Genomic DNA, 19,262 nt, shown 5'->3' on the forward strand with positions numbered 1-19,262 from the left:
AAGGTTGAAGAAAAAGTGTCGGTGTTAAGTCAAGATCAAATCGTGTTGGTGCACAAAAAAAGAAGCCAAAGAAAAAGCAAGGAAAAAAAGTTTTGATCCTTTTCCAATACAGGTAGTCCCTGGGTTACGACGTACCCGACTTACGAGATTTCGACTTTGCGACGCCGGAGCCTCGTCCGCCATTTTGTCTCCAATTGATTTAAAAAATATATATATTTAATGTTGACTTTGTTTTGTGCTGCATGCTTTTATTTTGGGGCCGGAAGAGCAGAGCAGGTAGTACTTCCGCAGGTGAGTAAGAGCGCATGTACACACAAAGAAGAACGCACGCGCACACACGAGGAAGAGCGCATTTACACCACGAAGAAGTGGGCGAGATATGAGTGACATAGAGAGAGGGGATGATTTACAGCTGCAAGCCTGCGCGCACATTTGTTGCTTGTGAAGCATTCTCAGAGGATAGACCTGTATTTAATACCTCTTATACTGTTAATTGTGCGTTTTCAATTGTGGTTGAAAATTTGGGGCAAATTTATGTGATTGTTTTTGATGATGTGCGGACGCTAACTTACAGTATACATGCTAATCATTCGTGCGGATTGCTGAGGGTGCTGCAGCTCCCCCTGGTGTTGGGCAGACAAAATGTTTGGGAGGTTTTTTTTTCCTTCCTTTTTTTTTTCTTCTTTTTTTTTGTATAAAAAAAAACAATAAATAAAGCATATTGAAACAATGGTGTATTTTAAATTTGGGGATTAAATATACCTTGCTACCAGGTCACATTGGATAAGGCGCTATTGGAACGGAAAAGTTAACAGTTGACGGAGGCGGCGTTATCATGGCCCAAATATGAATTAGTGATTTTTTTCTTTACAAAACAGTGAAATTTTCTAAAATTCAATTTGAGGTCGAAAATGAATATGATTATAGTAGATTATAATAGTGCCCAGCGAAGAAAAGTTAGCTGCAGATTTAGACCGTGGAGATCTTATAGAACAAATAAGATTGCATTGTAGCCATATTATTGTTTGTTGTTGCTGTTGAGCTGCCGCCGTGTAGAGCACTATTAGATATTCCTGTACAATGTATTTGAGTGTTGTGAAAAGTGGGTGTTAAACCGAGGTTTATTGGACCTTTTCGTTTTCAAATTTGTTTGTATGTCATTGCGCCGTTTAGCTGCGGGGATTTGCATTACAATACACGGGCGTTTTTATTTCGATTACAAAAACTCCAACACACACTGTAGGTGTAGGCTGTCTTTGTAGCCTAGTAGTAGTATGTAAACTATCCAGCATCCGTGTATACTGCAATTGTTCACGCCTTATATGGAGAAAAAGCGGGAGCATGACAAATTTGGACCGAAACGGCTATTTTTGGATGGGAAAACACCACCCCACCCCCCTGCTTTGAGTGACTTTCAGCACCTCTGATTGTTATTGCTGTATCAGCAGCTAGTTTATAAACGCAAATTTGAATTGCTGTTATTGAAGATGCAACTGAATTAATTTCATTTTTTATATCTTAGTTTCATTCTGCAAGTGTTGATGTCATGACCAGCTGAATCAAGTCCGCAAACCCCACGGACGTTTGACATTGTCATTTCGGAGCTTAGCTCGCTGTGTAGCCAGGACTTAGCTCCGATATTGGCGAAGACAGTAGAATGATGTATAATCAGTGACGTGTGGTGAGGTTCATGGTTGGTGAGGCACTGACTCCTTTAGTGTTAGATTTCCAAATATATAAACCAAAAAGGGTAGCTTATTCAATTGGCTACTGGTTATTTCATATCTCATCAGCATTCTTCACAAAACACGCACACACGGTACATATTATCGATACGTAAAAGTAAGAAAATAACATGCATTTGCTCTACACCCTCAATGTGTTGGCTGTCGCAATTCTATAATTCATGCAACATAAATGAGAGTAAAGAGTGGTGTACAAAACCACAGAATTCAGTTCTGACCTTTAGTGAAATATTCAGTTGTTTTAAAAACTTGTAATTCTGATACTTTAATCAATTTATTACAGATTGCTAAACAAAAAGTGTGAAAAGAAAAACAAAGAATATTTTATTTAAGGCCAAAATTTAGTTTTTAAATATTCTATTGTATGTTTCTTAGTCTTAGCTCTTTTTTTATTTTGTTTTTTTTGTAAGATTGAAATGAAAACTTTTTTTGGTCTTGCTTCTGTCCTTCACCACAAAAACCGCCGTTACTTTGAAAGGGCATAGGTTTGGTCTCAACATTCGTAGGGACGATATAACAGCATAACCTGCATGTAGGTACACTTTTTGCTGGGGACGGGACATTAATAAGACTAAACAGATTGGATGGAGGGGGCAAAGGGCCACATTTCTCATGTATATGAACCTAATTAATTAAAAGGCAAAATGATCAATGCAAAATAAATACTTATCTATTGATAATAACTTTTACGTGCATTGGTTCAGATGATACAGTGTTTGATACAAACCTTTGTTTTCAAAAAATACTGAAGAAACATTTTGAAAACTTCCTGAATAAATGTCTGGTTTTTATTAGCAAACATAAACATAATGAAAATAATTCACTTAATAATGGTCGGGTCAATTCTATCCTTACAACATATGAAACTATTGAAAGATCTAAATTCTCTATGTAACTGAACATTATATCATGCAAAAAAGGTAAGGTTGCTTAAACGTTGGTGGGGACAATTTTAACATCCTGAAAAGTTGGTAGTGTTATGTCCCTACCGTCCCGATGCAAACCTACGCCCTTTTTGTAAAAGTCCTCCTTATTTTCCTTTACATTAAAAAAAATCTCTCCGCCTCAATGGAGAGGATTGCTTCAATTAGATCGTTCTGTGTTCTATTTGACAAGCCAGAAAACACAGTGGATGTGTCCAAATGTCTAGCTAACCTTTCATCTTTCTCAGCAAAACCATGTAATCGTTCTACATATATGCCACGTTTAGAAGAGCTTACACGCTCATCGTTACCACGAAATGTTAACTCCTGTTTAGCTAGGATGCAGGTTGCATTAATGAGGTATTTCAAACTCTTTACCTTAGCGTTCTGGATGCTACCGTTGAGCTTCCGCTGTTCGTCAAAGCCAAATCGATCCTTGAGCTTCCAAAAGTTTTTAAAGCAATCAGGCTTTGAATGTGAGTGGTCGAGCTCTCATGTTTGCTGAGGCTTCGTGGTAGTTTTTTAATGTCACAATATCTCGTGTTAGTCCAGACATTGGCACAAGTTGAGAAGAAAAGGCAGGGAAAGCAGCAAAGGCGATTTTTCGAAGGACAGCCACATAGCCAGTCTTTTCGGGTGTACCAGTCCGTTTGAAAAGCGCGAGTTATCTTCTGTCCCGTAGTTTGAAGCAAACCTTTTAGCTCCGGTGTTGTGTTAACCGCGTCCACATCTAACGGAAAGTCCAGTTTCACGTACGCCCCCTTGCAGTGCGGCAGAGTACTATCTGCCGCAACCTGCGCTTTTTCACAGCGGTTTATTTCCCATCAGCAAAACTAAATATGTCGCTAACAAACATTAAATTTTAAGGGTTAAAGACATTAGCCAGACTGTGGAAAATCAGGTCAAATAAACGTATCTGGAAACATTATAATGGCGACATGCAGATGTACGGCAACCAGCACGCTCCAATTCCATACTGGTATATCAACCCAGTTTGTTATGGATTGCGCAATCAGAGGTGAGGCTTTACTTGTTGCTGCCGCACCTCTCGTTTCATTTCTTTATTTGAACAGGAAATAGGCAAATTCAGCGATTTTGGCTATAAAAAATGTTTGAAATGAGTCATACATAAAGAGCAATGGACAAATATTAATATAAATTTGATGCTATAATTATTTTTTTGTCATGATGACAGGTGAGGCTCTGCCTCACCTTCCTCCCCTGACCGCACGTCACTGTGTATAATACATTTTTTTGGATAGTTATTTTGAGATTTGGAGGTATTTAAAGGGTTAATTCCGACTCACGTGTAAATTCGGGTTATAACGGCGGCGTGAGAAAGGAACTTGTTTGTATCACTGGGACTACCTGCAATATCCTTGAAATTTTGCATTGTATAGAGTAGACCTTTTTGATTTTTTTTTAAACCCATAGCTTTATATAAATGTACCTGGGAGTACAGTAAAGTAATTTACCTAAATGTTTAGCTCCCACCTTTAGCTTTCCCCTTTTTTCCTATAAATTTATAGATGGTATTTACCCCAAAATCTGTATTTAACAATTTAATTGCATAGTGCTGAGAAAAAAAAATCAATACAAAGAAATGTCTAAATTAGCGCTGTAAAGCGACGTAAAGTACCGGAGGTCTCGTATTTTGTACAACTTTTAAAGACAACGCCAAAGCATGTTAATTCTTTAAATGCAAATCTCCTTGTGGTGTTGCTTTTTATCAGGGCTGCAGCTATCAATTATTTAAGTAATCAATTAATCTATCGGATTACAAACATTTAATGCCTTGCAGAATACATTTTAGGGGATATAAAATGAAAGAAGTGTTTATTGTTGCAATAATATTTATTTTGGCTTGCTAACATTGCACTTTCAAAATAGCACTGATTAAAGATGAATACACAATAAAATTCCTGTGTATTGCTTCAAACTGCAGTATTGCGCTTTCATTTCACAACAGCAATAAATGCATTTAAAACTAAATTAAAATACCTGAGTTTAGCCTCAAATGGTATAAAAAAATAAATGAGGATCAAGTACAACAAAAGAACAATGGGCTAACTTGCCGAGCAAAAGTCACTAGCTAAAATGCTATAAAATGCGAACTTTTTTTTTTTTTTTTTTACAGTGCTCTTAACAATCAGTCAAACACATATCCCCACAAAAAATACTAAATATACTTTACCTCTAAACTAAATTAAGAATGCATATACAAGCAAATTAGCTCAAACAAAAACGTAAAACCTTATGTTAGTCTTAACAGGGAGCAGCTGTATTCAGCCATGTTAGACGCGTTATGTCATATTCACTTTTACCACTAGAGGGCAGTGTATCCACCCAAATCAATGAAACGAAATGAAACACTTTCAAAACAAGTCTCATCACAACACGACTCTAATGGCGTACCGCACGCAGGCTATTTTTAGACTGTGATGTCGCATCGTAAAGCGGAAGTAAAGCCGAAGTGGGACATTATAGACCCGCCCTCGCATAGACCCAACTTAAAAAGTCCTACTTTTCTCCGGTAATCTTTCAAAAACGAACATGCCGATCACGCATTTCTTTTTTGGAACTTGTAGAAACGACTCTAGACATTACGACACATGAAGGATGTTTTCTTCATACGTTTCCGGAAACCAAAAACTCGGGAGGAAAAAATGTGGAGACCGAATCAACTTGCGCGGACTTTAACACCAGCTCGGCGAATCCATTCACGTTTCATATGCAGTAAACATTATGTTGGGTTGGCATGGTCTTTCAGAGGACAAAGAGGTAAGCCATTTTGATATTTTTAACTTATTTTTTAGCGTAATGTTGTGCCGGTGTTGCTTCTGTCTGACAATGAATGACCTGAAAAGAATTACAATGGTATCTGACTGCCACTGTTACCGTTTCTGTTATATATATAAAAAAAACAACTTTAGTAAGGGGGAAGTGTAAATAAATTATAGGATTAAGATGTGTTATCAATGAAAAAAATTAAAAGTGCAAAGCTAACTAAATTACCCCCAAGAACGGTAAGAGACGTAGGACAACCAGAGGATATATAAGAAAGACAGGGCTGATGGTAAAGGATAGCTTGTTGAAACTGGAGAATGTCATTGTCAGTTGCGTCGATAAAAAAGCTAAAGCTATGCTTAGGTCGGCTCGTTTTTTTCGTCTTTTTCAGCCTTTGGCACTAAAGCCATCTCTTTAACTGAACATTTTTATGTTCTTCCACATCTTTGCCAGTCAATTTGGCACCAGGCACATAATTTTCGGAGAGAATTGGTAGGTTTAGCCCTGTAAACATCTCCTTCGAACACGATTTCCATTCATTTCCTATTAGGGACAAACGGTGGCTTGTCCATACTTAGCAGCAGTAGCTAATGTCATGAATATTAATGAGCGGAAGGGACGTGCTGCTTGCGGTACGCCATTAAACAAAACATTGAAGCACCAAATTTGAGTCGAAGCCTTTTTCTAATCCAATTACTTGATTGAATCGATTAATCATTGCAGCACTATTTTTTATTTTTTTTTATTTTTGTAGCTTTATTTATTTATTTATTTATTTTTTTTACAATTTGTCAAAGTGGTGTTTTTACGTAAGCAGTATTTTGCCATGGTTTTGTATGGTTTTGTATAACGTCACAAAAAAAAACCCCTACACTTTTGGCAAAAATGGACTCGTTAATGACGTACATGCCAAATCCAATGGAACATATCCTGCAATCAACACTTAATGCATGAGACACACACGAGTACCCGACTACGTGCGCGGGAGCCTGGTTGTGTGTGTGTATAAGACCTGAAGTGTTAATTAAAGTGTGACCCTTGGACAAGAGTGAGCGAGAGAGAGAGAGCAAGGGAGCGAGGGTGAGACAGTAAAAGTGGAGTCAGTGGAGGCTTCATGATTTGCTGAGGGAAGATTGCCTTTTTGGCCTATTTACTCAACTGTAAGACACATCCCGGAGTTTTCATCACAGCAGGGCCTGCGATGGTAATATACACCATGCAGACTGTATTACTAAGTACGGGGAAAAAGGTCAAAGAAGAGCAAAGTAGTGGCAGTATTTATCATTTGATGCTGAAGTCCCTTGAGGTCATGCCATTTTTCTTCATAAATTTTAGGTTGGAGTATTTTTCTAGATATAATATCTTTGTTTAATTTTACTGCCATTGGCAGTGATAGACATTTAATTATCCCTCACAGTCAAAATGAACTGGCCATCTATTGCTGGTAATAACTCATTTAAATACAAATGGAAAAAAATAAAATAAAATATATATATTATTTTGGGGCTCGTTCCCTATCCTAGTATGATCTGAGTCGTTATTGTAGATACAGTGATGTGAAAAAGTATCGGAACCTTTTTGAATTTCTCACATTTCTGCACAAAATCACCATCAAATGTGATCTGATCTTGGTAAAAATCACACAGATGAAAAAACAGTGTATGCTTTAACTAAAACCATCTAAGCATTTATAGGTTTTCATATTTTAATGAGGATAGTATGCAAACAATGACAGATGGGGGGAAAAATACATTAAGTAAGTGAACCATCACAATAATATATATATTTTTTTTTACAAAACTGCTGTAGTTCAGTGAGATTTCTGGGATGTCTGGCATGAATCGCTGTCTTTAGATCATTGCACAGCATCTCAACGGGGTTGAAGTCTGGACTTTGACTTGGCCACTCCAGAACGTGTATTTTGTTCTTCTGAAACCATTCTGAAGTTGATTTACCTCTGTGTTTTGGATCATTATCTTGTTGCAGCATCCATGCTTTTTAGCTTCAGCTGTCTGACAGACGGCCTCAGTTTTTCCTGCAAAACATCCTGATAAACTTTTGAATTCATTCCTCCATTAATGTTTGCTAGTTGTCCAGGCCCTAAGGCAGTTGTGTATAGTTGATGTGTGCACAAAGATATTGGATTGCGCCAGTGATTTCTTTAAGTCTTTAGCAGACACTCTAGGTTTCTTTTTTTTACCTCTCTGAGTATTCTGCGCTGAACTCTTGGCATCATCTTTGGTGGACGGCCACTCCATTTGTAGACAACTTCTCTGACTGTCAATTGATGAACATCCAGACTTTTAGAGATGGTTTTGTATCCTTTCCCAGTTTTATACAAATCAATAATCCTTGATCGCAGGTCTTCAGACAGCTCTTTTGACCGAGCCATTATGCACATCAGACAATGTTTCTTATCAAAATAATTCTTACCAGGTGTTTGTTTTATAGTGGGCAGGGCAGCTTTAATCCACTCATCAGTGATTGGGCACACACCTGACTTAAATTGTTTGGTAAAAATTAGTTTCAATTGTTCTTTAATCCTTCTTAGGCAGAGGGTTCACTTATTTATTTCCCCCCTTCTGTCATTGTTTTCATGCCATCCTCATTAAAATATGAAAACCTATAAATGTTTGGGTGGTTTTAGTTAAAGCAGACACTGTTTTTACATCTGTGTAATTTTGACAAAGATCAGATCACATTTGATGGTGATTTTGTGCAGAAATGTGAGAAATTCAAAAAGGTTTATATACTTTTTCATACCACTGTATATATTTCCATTTATTCACTTGAACATATATCTGCTCATTTCACATAAACATTTTCTGTTCTCGTAACTGTGTGTTTATCAACAGTACTGCTTGCGTACAAGGACTTTTCCATTGTTTTGTCTAACTATGGGCCGGCACTAGGTTGGCGCCTGGGTTTTTCCATTGTTTGTTACGGCAAATATAAACGGTATGATTTCGAAGGTCGAGGCACTTCTGCTCAAGGCGTCTCGGTGGAATGTCCTGGCTAGTCAGCATTTTTCATATCTTTCCCTAATAAATGTATATACAGTATCTTAGGTGATTAATGCTTTCTTTTTGTTCCTGAATTGTGTTTCGTCATCTCCTGTTCGTTAAGGGAATAAAAGGACCCGTAAAAAGAAAAAAAAATCGACTTTTTATTCCTGCAGGATATTGGCCCCACTCCTTTCGCCTCTTGTGGCCTTGTGTTCGGGCAGGAGGAGTCTAGCTCGCCTGCCTCTTTATCATGCGCTCTTAAAGTCTCACTGTAAATATCGGACACTGCGTGCAATCGTAGCACTTTTTCATTTAGAGGCTTCGGAGGGACAATTTCTGACCAGCCACCTTAATTTTAATGCATCATACATCTGACAGTGTGTGTGGGGTGGCGGGGCATCTGGTCAGATGCCTGCCCGTCACCTGTCCACCCCCTACCTACACTTCATTTATACACTACATACACAATACTCTTTTCGAGGAGCAAGGGGTGGAATGTCAGACGGTGCGGAAGCAGTTCCTTGTTGCTGTCCCGCTGCTCCCTAGCAAAGCTATCCTATTTTGACGAATACAATGTATCACAAAAGTGAGTACACCCCTCGCATTTCTGCAGATATTTATCGTTTCAGGGGACAACACTGACAAAATGACACTTTAACACAATGAAAAGTAGTCTGTGTGCAGCTTATATAATAGAGTTAATTTATTTTCCCCTCAAAATAACTCAAAATATAGCCATTAATAATTAAACCCCTAGCAACAAAAGTGATTACACCCCTTAGAAACTACATCCATTGATGTCAAAATTGAGTACTGCTGGTCATTTTCCCTCCAAAATGTCACGTGACTCGTTAGTGTTTCTAGTTCCAGCTGTGCATAGGGAGCAGGTGTGTTCAAATTTGTAGTGCAGCTCTCACACTCTCTCATACTGGTCACTGAAAGTTCCAACATGGCACCACATGGCAAATAACTCTCTGAGGATCTTAAAATACATATTGTTGCACTACATGAAGATGGCCAAGGCTACAAGAAGATTGCCAAAACCCTGAAACTGAGCTGCAGCAGAGTGGCTAAGATCATCCAGCGTTTTAAAAGAGCAGGGTCCACTCAGAACAGGCCTCGGGTTGGCGGTCTAAAGAAGCTGAGCGCACGTGCTGAGCGTCACATCCAAATGCTTTCCTTGAAAGATCGTCACAGGAGTGCTGTCAGCATTGCTGCTGAAATTGAGGTGGGGGGGGTCAGCCTGTTAGTGCTCAGAGCATCCGCCACACTCTACATCAAATTGGTGTGCATGGCTGTCATCCCAGGAGGAAGCCTCTTCTGAAGACGGTACACAAGAAAGCCCGCAAGCACTTTGCTAAAGACATGTCAACAAAGCACATGAATTACTGGAACCATGTCCTATGATCTGATGAGACGAAGATTAATTTGTTTGGTTTCGATGGTCTCAAGCATGTGTGGCAGCGACCAGGTGTGGAGTACAAAGATAAGTGTGTGATGCCTACAGTCAAGCATGGTGGTGGGAATCCCATGGTCTGGGGCTGCATGAGTGCTGCAGGTGTTGGAGAGTTACATACCATTGAGGGGAACACTCCAAACTCCAACATGTACTGTGAAATACTGCAGCGGAGCATGATCCCCTCCCTCCAGAAACTGGGTCGCAGGGCAGTGTTCCAGCATGACAGTGACCCCAAACACACCTCCAAGATGACCACTGCTTTACTGAAGAGGCTGAAGGTAAAGGTGATGGACTGGCCAAGCATGTCTGCAGACTTGATCCCAATACAACATCTTTGGGGGATCCTCAAGCGGAAGGTGGAGGTGCGCAAAGTCTCAAATATCCGGCAGCTCTGCAACGTCATCATGGAGGAGTGAAAGACCAGTCCAGTGGCAATCTGTGAAGCTCTGGTCAACTCTGGTGTGTCTACTCTCGCATTGCACCTTGTGCTCCTGGTTGGGCGGGGGCTGGGGGGACGGAGTTAGGTAATGAACTCCCTTGTCCTAATTCCGTAGACTGGTAGCGGGACATAGGGATGACCACCTTGGGTCCTGGGCCGTGGGCCGAGGAGTGCGCCGTTCCTGATCCCACCCGGATCACACGCTAGATGTCACCAGACACATACCGGTATAAGAAACTGTTGTTGCCAGGATTAAGGATTGCCTAGCTAAAAGTATGACGTGAACTCACAAATACTAACAGGGGATTCGTCCTAATACTGGGTTCCCCACAACACATTATGAACACTGCTTGCACATGCACACTACCCTATCACACTCCTATCTTACCCATCTTCTTCTCTTCCCTCCCCACATGGTGTCCCCTTGGTAAGAGTAGTCAAATTGAGATACCAACAGTACTTACATTAGGTAGCATGTCCATTGAATCATATTTAAATTTGTTCTTTCTTTCGGTCGTCCCATACCTTTTTTGTCTAGCTGCAATCTCTGAATACTATTCATGAATGAGTAAATGACATTTTTGCCTAATGGAATGCAAATTTTTTGTTTCAGTTTCGACAAAAAAGTTGTTATAGCCCCTTCTCACTCACAGACACACAAAGTAACTGATAAACTTTAACTTCTACTAAATTTTAAATGAGCTACATTTCACTTGTGCTTTAAGTAGATTATTACACCATTTATTTTATTGTTACTTGAGAAGAATTTCATCAATGTAACAATTTTTATTTTACCTGTAATATTTTTGTCCGGTGAATAAGTCATAACATCATCAAATTGCAGCCCATAAGTTACTCTTCATAAGCAGAAACATTTTTTATCTAGTGCTGTCAAATTCATCGCGTTAACAGGTGGTAATAATTCTTTTAAATTAATCACGTTAAAATATTTGACGCATTTAACGCATGCGCGGAATGACCCGCTCATGCATTGTCTCAAACAGATTACAATGATGCCGTTTTTTGCACATTGAGAGCTAAATGGCAATGAAAGGGAGTGGACACAGGCGTTCATTGGACCGCGCCGTTTACTGGCATAAGCTTCGGCAACTCCTTCACAATAAACATAAGTATCATTTAGTGAAAGCACAACAAAAATAATATTCATATCTCAAAAAAAAAAAAAAATTCACAAAAAGAAAAGCTGGCATTCCCAATCAAAAAAGCTATGCAAAATACACATAAAACTTACTCAGACTTTGGTCAAACTCTATTCAAACATTTCGTTTAGCTCAACAAATACACTGGATGGCAGTATTTAGTCACAATATACAAACTATCAATGGTCTCGTCCGTTGTGAAGCCAGCACTCAAATGAACGTGAATCACAAAAGACCCAGTCTAAAAAAAACAAAACAACAATAAACAAAAAAATAACAGGGAGCTACAGCGTCAATCAAGGGACAAAACACACACATTGGATTGATTTCTAAGTAATTTAAAACTCGCTATTGACACCTTGTGGTGTATTTTAATCACTACCTTACGTACTTAAAGACACTATGGAAGAACGGCTGTGACATCACCGCTTGGCTACGTCAACAATGGCGAGCTACTAGTTTATTTTTTGATTGAAAATTTTACAAATTTTATTAAAATGAAAACATTAAGAGGGGTTTTAATATAAAATTACTATAACTTGTACTAACATTTATCTTTTAAGAACTACAAGTCTTTCTATCCGTGGATCCCTTTAACAGAAAAAATGGTAATGTTAATGCCATCTTGTGGATTTATTGTTATAATAAACAAATACAGTACTTATGTACAGTATGTTGAATGTATATATCTGTCTTGTGTCTTATCTTTCCATTCCAACAATAATTTACAGAAAAAATGGCATATTTTAGAGATGGTTTGCATTGCAATTAATTATGATTAATTAATTTTTAAGCTGTGATTAACTCGATTGAAATTTTTAATCGTTTGACAGCCCTATTTTTAACATCATCAAATTGCAGCAAATAAGTTACCCTGCATAAAGATAAACAGTTTTTATGAACAAAAGTTACTCTCTGTTAGTAATGCCATTGCATGAATTCAGCTTCCTGTTCTGACAATTTAGGCGCTATGCTGTAGATGGCACGTTTCCCCGTTTAGGGCACGTGACCCTGCTGTCAGCATTCTGTTGTCTGGTACACCTCGGAGACCGCAGGAGCGTCTCCGGAGAACATCTGCAGTTCTGCCAGATGTCAAACTTACACACACACACCCACACAAACACACACACATGCACTAATAAATAAATGTCACCTCATTTTGTACAGTGTTTCCCTCCAACAGCATTGTTGGATGCAACTATTGTGTTTTCCTCTATACAGACTCTGTACGGTACACATAATAATACAGTCTTTTATTGAGTTTAAGGTTATCAAGTAAAAACGAGAATTGTATTTATGAAGTACAAATTAGAATTATGCAAATGTCGCTCTGTCCAGATAAAATTAATTGAATCCCAGCTTCCACTTAGTGCCAATTAATTTCTCTGCTTAAATTTGTACCCACATTTCTTCACATGCCCTAAATTTATGACATGTATTATATTTAATACAGAGCGGAGGAATTTTGAATAATATTGTAACAGTTTATATATCCCTGACCCCCTTTTTCACAAGCATTTCTGCTCTCTTATAAATTCTGTTTAGCAACTGCTTTTGTTGATCTGTTCTTGCCTCTGTGAGCTAACTATAAGATGTTTTATTAGAAATATGCCCATGAAAAAATCCATTAAATTATTTTGCTCTTCAGATTTTGCCGAGCAACCAGTGGTGAGCCAGAAATAAGCTGACAAGCTGTTCTTTTCAAAATATTTTGTAATGATTTACTTCTTATTTTATTGTTAATTAATGCAATTTATCAATGTAGTTTAGTGCTTGATTCTGCACACACACAAAAATCTGCCTAGTAACAAGGGTTTGTAAGGCAAGCATTTTGATAATCTGTCTCTATGCCTACCAAGAAGCTCTTTTAATGAATAACCTCCATCTAGGTCCACATTAATGTACGCTGTGAACTTCACCCATATTGTTGTGTTAAGAAAGGAATACAAGAAAAGCATATGCTTATGTGTTCCAGGACACGTTTACTAGCTAAAATGTTTTCTCATAAATGATTGTAATCTGTACAGTTAATAGTTAGCAATTTTTTTTCAAATGAACTTTTGCATGAGAAATTAGCTGTGGAATAATTCAAAACTATGAATTCTGCCTGGCAACATTTGATTGTGTGAACTTTGAAAGGACAAAATTAGCTACATTTTTATTCGTTTGTTACTCCACCTCTTTGATATCTAAGCATGCTTTTTACTGAATTATAACTACAGTATGCCCATCTTTATGGTGTAAGATTGAGACACAAAAATACAGGCAATTGGACTCAAATCACAGGGACTCGGACTCAAGTACACTCGAGTCACAAATATGATGACTCGCAACTCGACTCATACTTAAAGAACAAAAAAGCGATGACTCGGTCTTGACTCGCTTGAGTTGGGAGGGTCGAGACTCCAGACCCGACTTGACTTGTGAGGTACTAACTCCAGACTCGACTCAAGACTAGACTTGACTAGACTCGTGAGACAATATTCGAGACTCGACAAGCTGACTTGAAAAACTTGGATAGTAGATTGGTTACCACCTGCCAGTGATCCGCTTGGAACACCTTAATGTTGGTTTCTTCCCTGCAGACTATACTACATAGTTTTTTTTTTTGACAGTAAGGTTTCCCTCAAAGATAAGCCTGAGTGCTTTGTGATTGGGCTGGGGAACAATGGTGAAGCCCTTGACTAACCTGTGACTCGACAACCTTTTGACTTAACTCGACTTGTCTTTACAACCTTTGACTTGACCCAACTTGCCTTTACAACTTAGTAACTCGGCTCAACTTGACATGACCTCGAGACTCGACTCAACTCGACATAACCTCGTGACTCGAGTCGACATGATTCGACATAACCTCGTGATTCGACTCGACTCGACTTATACACAACAGGTAAGACTCAAACTTACTTGTGACTCGGATCATAGTGACTCGTGCAATTGTCTGCAAAAATAACCTTATCATTTTGTTGACATGTTTCTGTGCCTACTCCATACATGCCTACCATGCCTACACTAAACAGTCTACATATTTCAAAATGAACTTTCAAGAGTAGTAGTTCTGCACATTTTTAAACTGAGTACCACCTAAAAATACAGAGCCTTACTCTCCAGATAGCCAAATAAAATCAGGTAACATAGTACCATAGTGTTTTTATTCATTAAAAACACATTTTGTATTTTTGTAACTCAATGAAACGTTATAGATCATTAACACTGTGTTTTAGTGTAAGAAAATTGTATATTGATAACAATTCACTGCAAATATATTAGACCAATGGTTCTTAAACTTGCTAAAGGTACCGAACCCCACGAGTTTCACTTGTGTATTCACTGAACCCTTCGGAATTTAATAACAAAGGTTTTTTTTTTTTCTTCTTAAAATTCAAAACTGATATAGCTAAGCTAGCAAGCAAATTCCTGTTGAAATTTATTCAAATTTTGTATTTACTACAAATAAATTTGGTGTTTTGCAGTGAATCTTCACAAAGGAAAATGATATTTTATGTCTACATTCTTATATTTTATATTTACTTATTTTACTTTTAACTTGGGCTGTCAAACGATAAAATTTTTTGATCGAGTTAATTACAGCTTAAAAATTAATTAATGGTAATTAATCGCAATTCAAACCATTTATAAAATATGCCATATTTTTCTGTAAATTATTGTTGGAATGGAAAGATAAGACACAAGACGGATATATACATTCAACATACGGTACATAAGTACTGTATTTGTTTATTAAAACAATAAATCAACAAGATGGCATTAACATTATTAACATTCTGTTAAAGCGATCCATGAATAGAAAGACTTGTAGTTCTTAAAAGATAAATGTTAGTATAAGTTATAGAAATTTTATATTAAAGCCCCTCTTAATGTTTTCGTTTTAATAAAATTTTGGGCCCGCCATTGTTGATGTCAATAATTACACAATGCTCATGGGTGCTTAAGCCCATAAAATCAGTCGCACCCAAGCGCCAGCAGAGGGCGCCAAAACTCCAAAAAACACAAGCAACAAGTTGGCTTTGCACTGTGCTGTCATTTTAATCTGTTTGAGCGGGGCATGTGCGTTAATTGCGTCAAATATTTTAACGTGATTAATTAAAAAAGAATTAATTACCGCCCGTTAACGCGATAATTTTGACAGCCCTACTTTTAACATGTTCTGTTCAGCTGTTTAGACACGGAGAATAGGAATCTGAGTGTCCTTATGGTCTGAACAGCTTTAATGTATCACATGGGAGTTTGATATACTCCCATTGTGGTTGTTCATCATTTCTACATTCTCATTTTATTGCATCACATACTATTTTCATCGCGTAAAATGTGACATAAATGTTTTTTTATTATTATTATCTGGTAGGTCTGTTATACGTACTTACTCATACTAAGTGTGATTCAACTTTCCACTGAGCAAACCACTTTCTCCTCCCATTAGAAAGAGGGCTAGGAGTAGAAAGAAATATAATAAAGCCCGTAAAACGGAGGCAACCCATTCCAAAACCTAGTCTAAAATTACACTTGACCTGTCGTCAGAGTATAAAAATAGAGCCCTGTGCGTCTTAACCTTTACCGAACGGCTGGGGTTCAATCGAACCCAGATTAAGAATCACTGTATTAGACATTAAATGTGGAATAAAAATGGAATCAATTTAATCGCTTAAAAAGCTCAACACAACTGAACTGCTCATGGTCAGTGATTCAGACATACAACTAACTACTGTAGACAACCACTGCTAATGTATTTCTGCTCCTGCTAGCTGCCTAAAGTTTTCCTGTGTTCAGCCGCAGGAGCTGACAGACATTTTGGAGATCAGCAACATGGTGTTCACAAGTCTCTTTAGTCTGGAGATGCTTCTGAAAGTCCTGGCGCTGGGCCTCTTCGGCTACATCAAAAACCCTTACAATGGCTTCGACAGCATCATCGTCATCATCAGGTGGAATGTTCTTACAACACATTTTAAAGGGGATTTTTATGTTCTCTTCACATTTAAACACGTTCTTTGTCTTTTTCACATGAATATTTGATCTCTTTTAGTGTTTGGGAGATTGTGGGTGAGGCGGAGGGAGGTTTGTCTGTGCTGCGTACCTTCCGTCTGCTGAGGGTTCTGAAGCTGGTGCGCTTCCTGCCAGCCTTGAGGAGGCAGCTGGTAGTGCTCATGAAAACCATGGACAATGTGGCTACCTTCTGCATGCTGCTCATGCTTTTTATTTTCATCTTCAGGTATGACAACACTTCTTGAGGGAGCGACCAAGCAAAAAAAAAAAAAAAGGGCTAAAAAGGGCTAAAAAAAAAAGGGCTTGATGAATTTTATTCTTAAATCCACTAAATTGTATTTTTAAATCCCCTTAATAAATTCTGGATGAAACTACTACTGAACCAAGCTACTTAAAACAAAATGGCGTTTCTGTATCATTTTGGACATGAAATTTTGAGACTTTGTGTGCTTTTTTTTTTGTTTTTTTTTTGATAACTATGTCTACCATTCCCCTTCCTAAGAAACCCAGCTTGTATCCCACCAATTTCAATAACCTCCACCCCATTTACAACCTACCTTTCATTTCCAAAATAGTTGAAAAAAAACATTGTATCCCAACTCCATAACCACCTTATTGTCAATGACATTTATGAGCAGTTTCAATTTGGTTTCCGCCCCCTCCATAGCACTGAAACAGCCTTTCTTAATATTACAAACAACCTCCTCATAGCTTCTGACTTCTGGTTTATTATCAATCCTTGAGGATTGATAATAAACCTTCGTATTGATCTCACTGCCTCCTTCGACACCATTTCTCACACAATCCTTCTCGACCGGCTCTCCTCCCTTGGTATCTCACACACACCCCATTCTTGGTTCACTTTTTACCTGTTTCACCGCACACAATTTGTCAAATTTGGCCCCCACAAATCCAAATCCCTCCCTGTATCTGCTGGCGTGCCCCAGGGTTCTCTCCTGGGGCCACTCCTCTTCATCATTTACATTCTCCCCCTCGGTTCCATCTTCTGCTAACACAACATTCACTTTCACTGCTACGCGGATGTAAGCCTGTCACGATATGCAATAAGTCAAATTATTGCACAGTAAATAAAATGAGGGCGGTAATTTTCGCGGCTGCGATTTATTGCTGCGTGCGTGTGTACATACATTTGTGCGTGCATGTGTTGCTTGCACACATGTTGACTGCATATGAAACTCCAGCTTTCACAGATGTTTATTGGCCATAGACACGCCGTAGAATTAAAGTTCAGACATACAAAATAAGGAAACACTTTTATATTAAACATTATAAAACGTTAGCATTGCTACATTGAGGCTAATGATAAAAAGACAATGTACTAACCACTTTAGCCTGCTATAAAACATTGGCAGTCTTCCCCACAACGCAAAATCGCGGTTAAAAAGTAACACATCAAACATGAAAACTCGCTGGATTATAGAATTTGCAAGCGATGCAAACAAAAGAAAAAAAAAAACTATTACAGCATGGAATATGCATGTGTTGCGTGCACTCAGCACACGTACATGTCGACTGGATATGAAACTCCAATAGCTTTCACAGATGTGTATTGGCCATAAACATGCTGTAGAATTAAAGTTCAGTCATACAAAATAAGAAAACACTTCTATATTAAACATTGTAAAACGTTAGCATTGCAACATTGAGGTTAATGGAAAAAAGACAAGGTACTAACCACTTTAGCCTGATATAAAACATTGGCAGTCTTCTCCACAACGCAAAATTGCGGTTAAAAGTTGACACTTCAAACATGAAAACACGCTGGATTAAAGAATTTGTAAGTGAAAAGAAAGCAAAAAAAAAAAAAGAAAATAATCTATTACTGATACCATGTGCATGACGAAAGCGAAGTGCACTTAGTTTTTCTTTCTTTTTACTAAGTGTAAAGCTAACGGTTAGTGGCTTAGCAAACGTACTTCCGGTGGACATTTTAAAATAAAAGCAGGTCATGTTCATATTTCTGGAGGCAATCACATATTCTTCAGCTTCTACACTAAGAATACATTTAAAATGACACCCGTTATGAACAATCTGATTGGCAATGATAATATGATGTAATAAATGATAATAACTTGGCTTTAAATTTGTTGCATGCACACTTTGCAGGACAAGATGACAGTCATTTTGGATAAAATGAACACGTTTAATGGCCTGTAATTGGTAGACAACAAAAATGACATTGGGTTTCTCACGTATTTCATATTCTTTACCTAACTAGCTTTAAAATGACTCATTATGCATTGTGTGAGATTTTAATATTTATACATTTTAATATAGTTTGTGTTTATTTAAGAATAACAATTTATTGCATATGAATCAGTGATTTATTAGGATGTGTTGTCACTATATTCGTGGTTGAATAGGTTGAAAAAAACAAAACAAAACAAAACAGGCAATAATGTCGCATATCGGCAATAATTATGAGACATATCACCTACTAAAATGTGTTATCGCGACAGGCCTACGCGGATGACACCCTGCTCTACATTTCCTCGAAACCAATCTCTTCCCTCCCACCCTCATGCTCTGTTTAGAAGACATTAACCCTTGGTTCTCCTATAACTTCCTCCTACTCAATAACTCAATATCAAAAGTCCTCCATGTAGGCACCACTGCCATGTTCTGTAATGACAATAACTTCTCTATTACCATCAACAATGAACCGATCGTTACTCCCATTACTCAGGTTAAGAGTCTGGGTGTCATCCTCGACTGCATGCTC

The 19,262-nt window shown here is 38.0% G+C and overlaps 1 protein-coding gene across 1 annotated transcript in view; it reads left to right on the forward strand.

Moving 5' to 3' along the window:
* Positions 1 to 19,262, forward strand: part of cacna1hb (calcium channel, voltage-dependent, T type, alpha 1H subunit b) — a 124,237-nt gene that overhangs the window by 41,801 nt on the left and 63,174 nt on the right. Inside the window, exons 9-10 of the mRNA XM_057842802.1 lie at positions 16,307 to 16,458; positions 16,560 to 16,745. Of these exons, the coding sequence (XP_057698785.1) occupies positions 16,307 to 16,458; positions 16,560 to 16,745 (338 nt within the window). The remainder of the gene's footprint in view (positions 1 to 16,306; positions 16,459 to 16,559; positions 16,746 to 19,262) is intronic.

Source organism: Corythoichthys intestinalis, chromosome 8, assembly GCF_030265065.1.
Source record: "Corythoichthys intestinalis isolate RoL2023-P3 chromosome 8, ASM3026506v1, whole genome shotgun sequence".
In the NCBI taxonomy this organism is placed as follows: Eukaryota; Metazoa; Chordata; class Actinopteri; order Syngnathiformes; family Syngnathidae; genus Corythoichthys; species Corythoichthys intestinalis.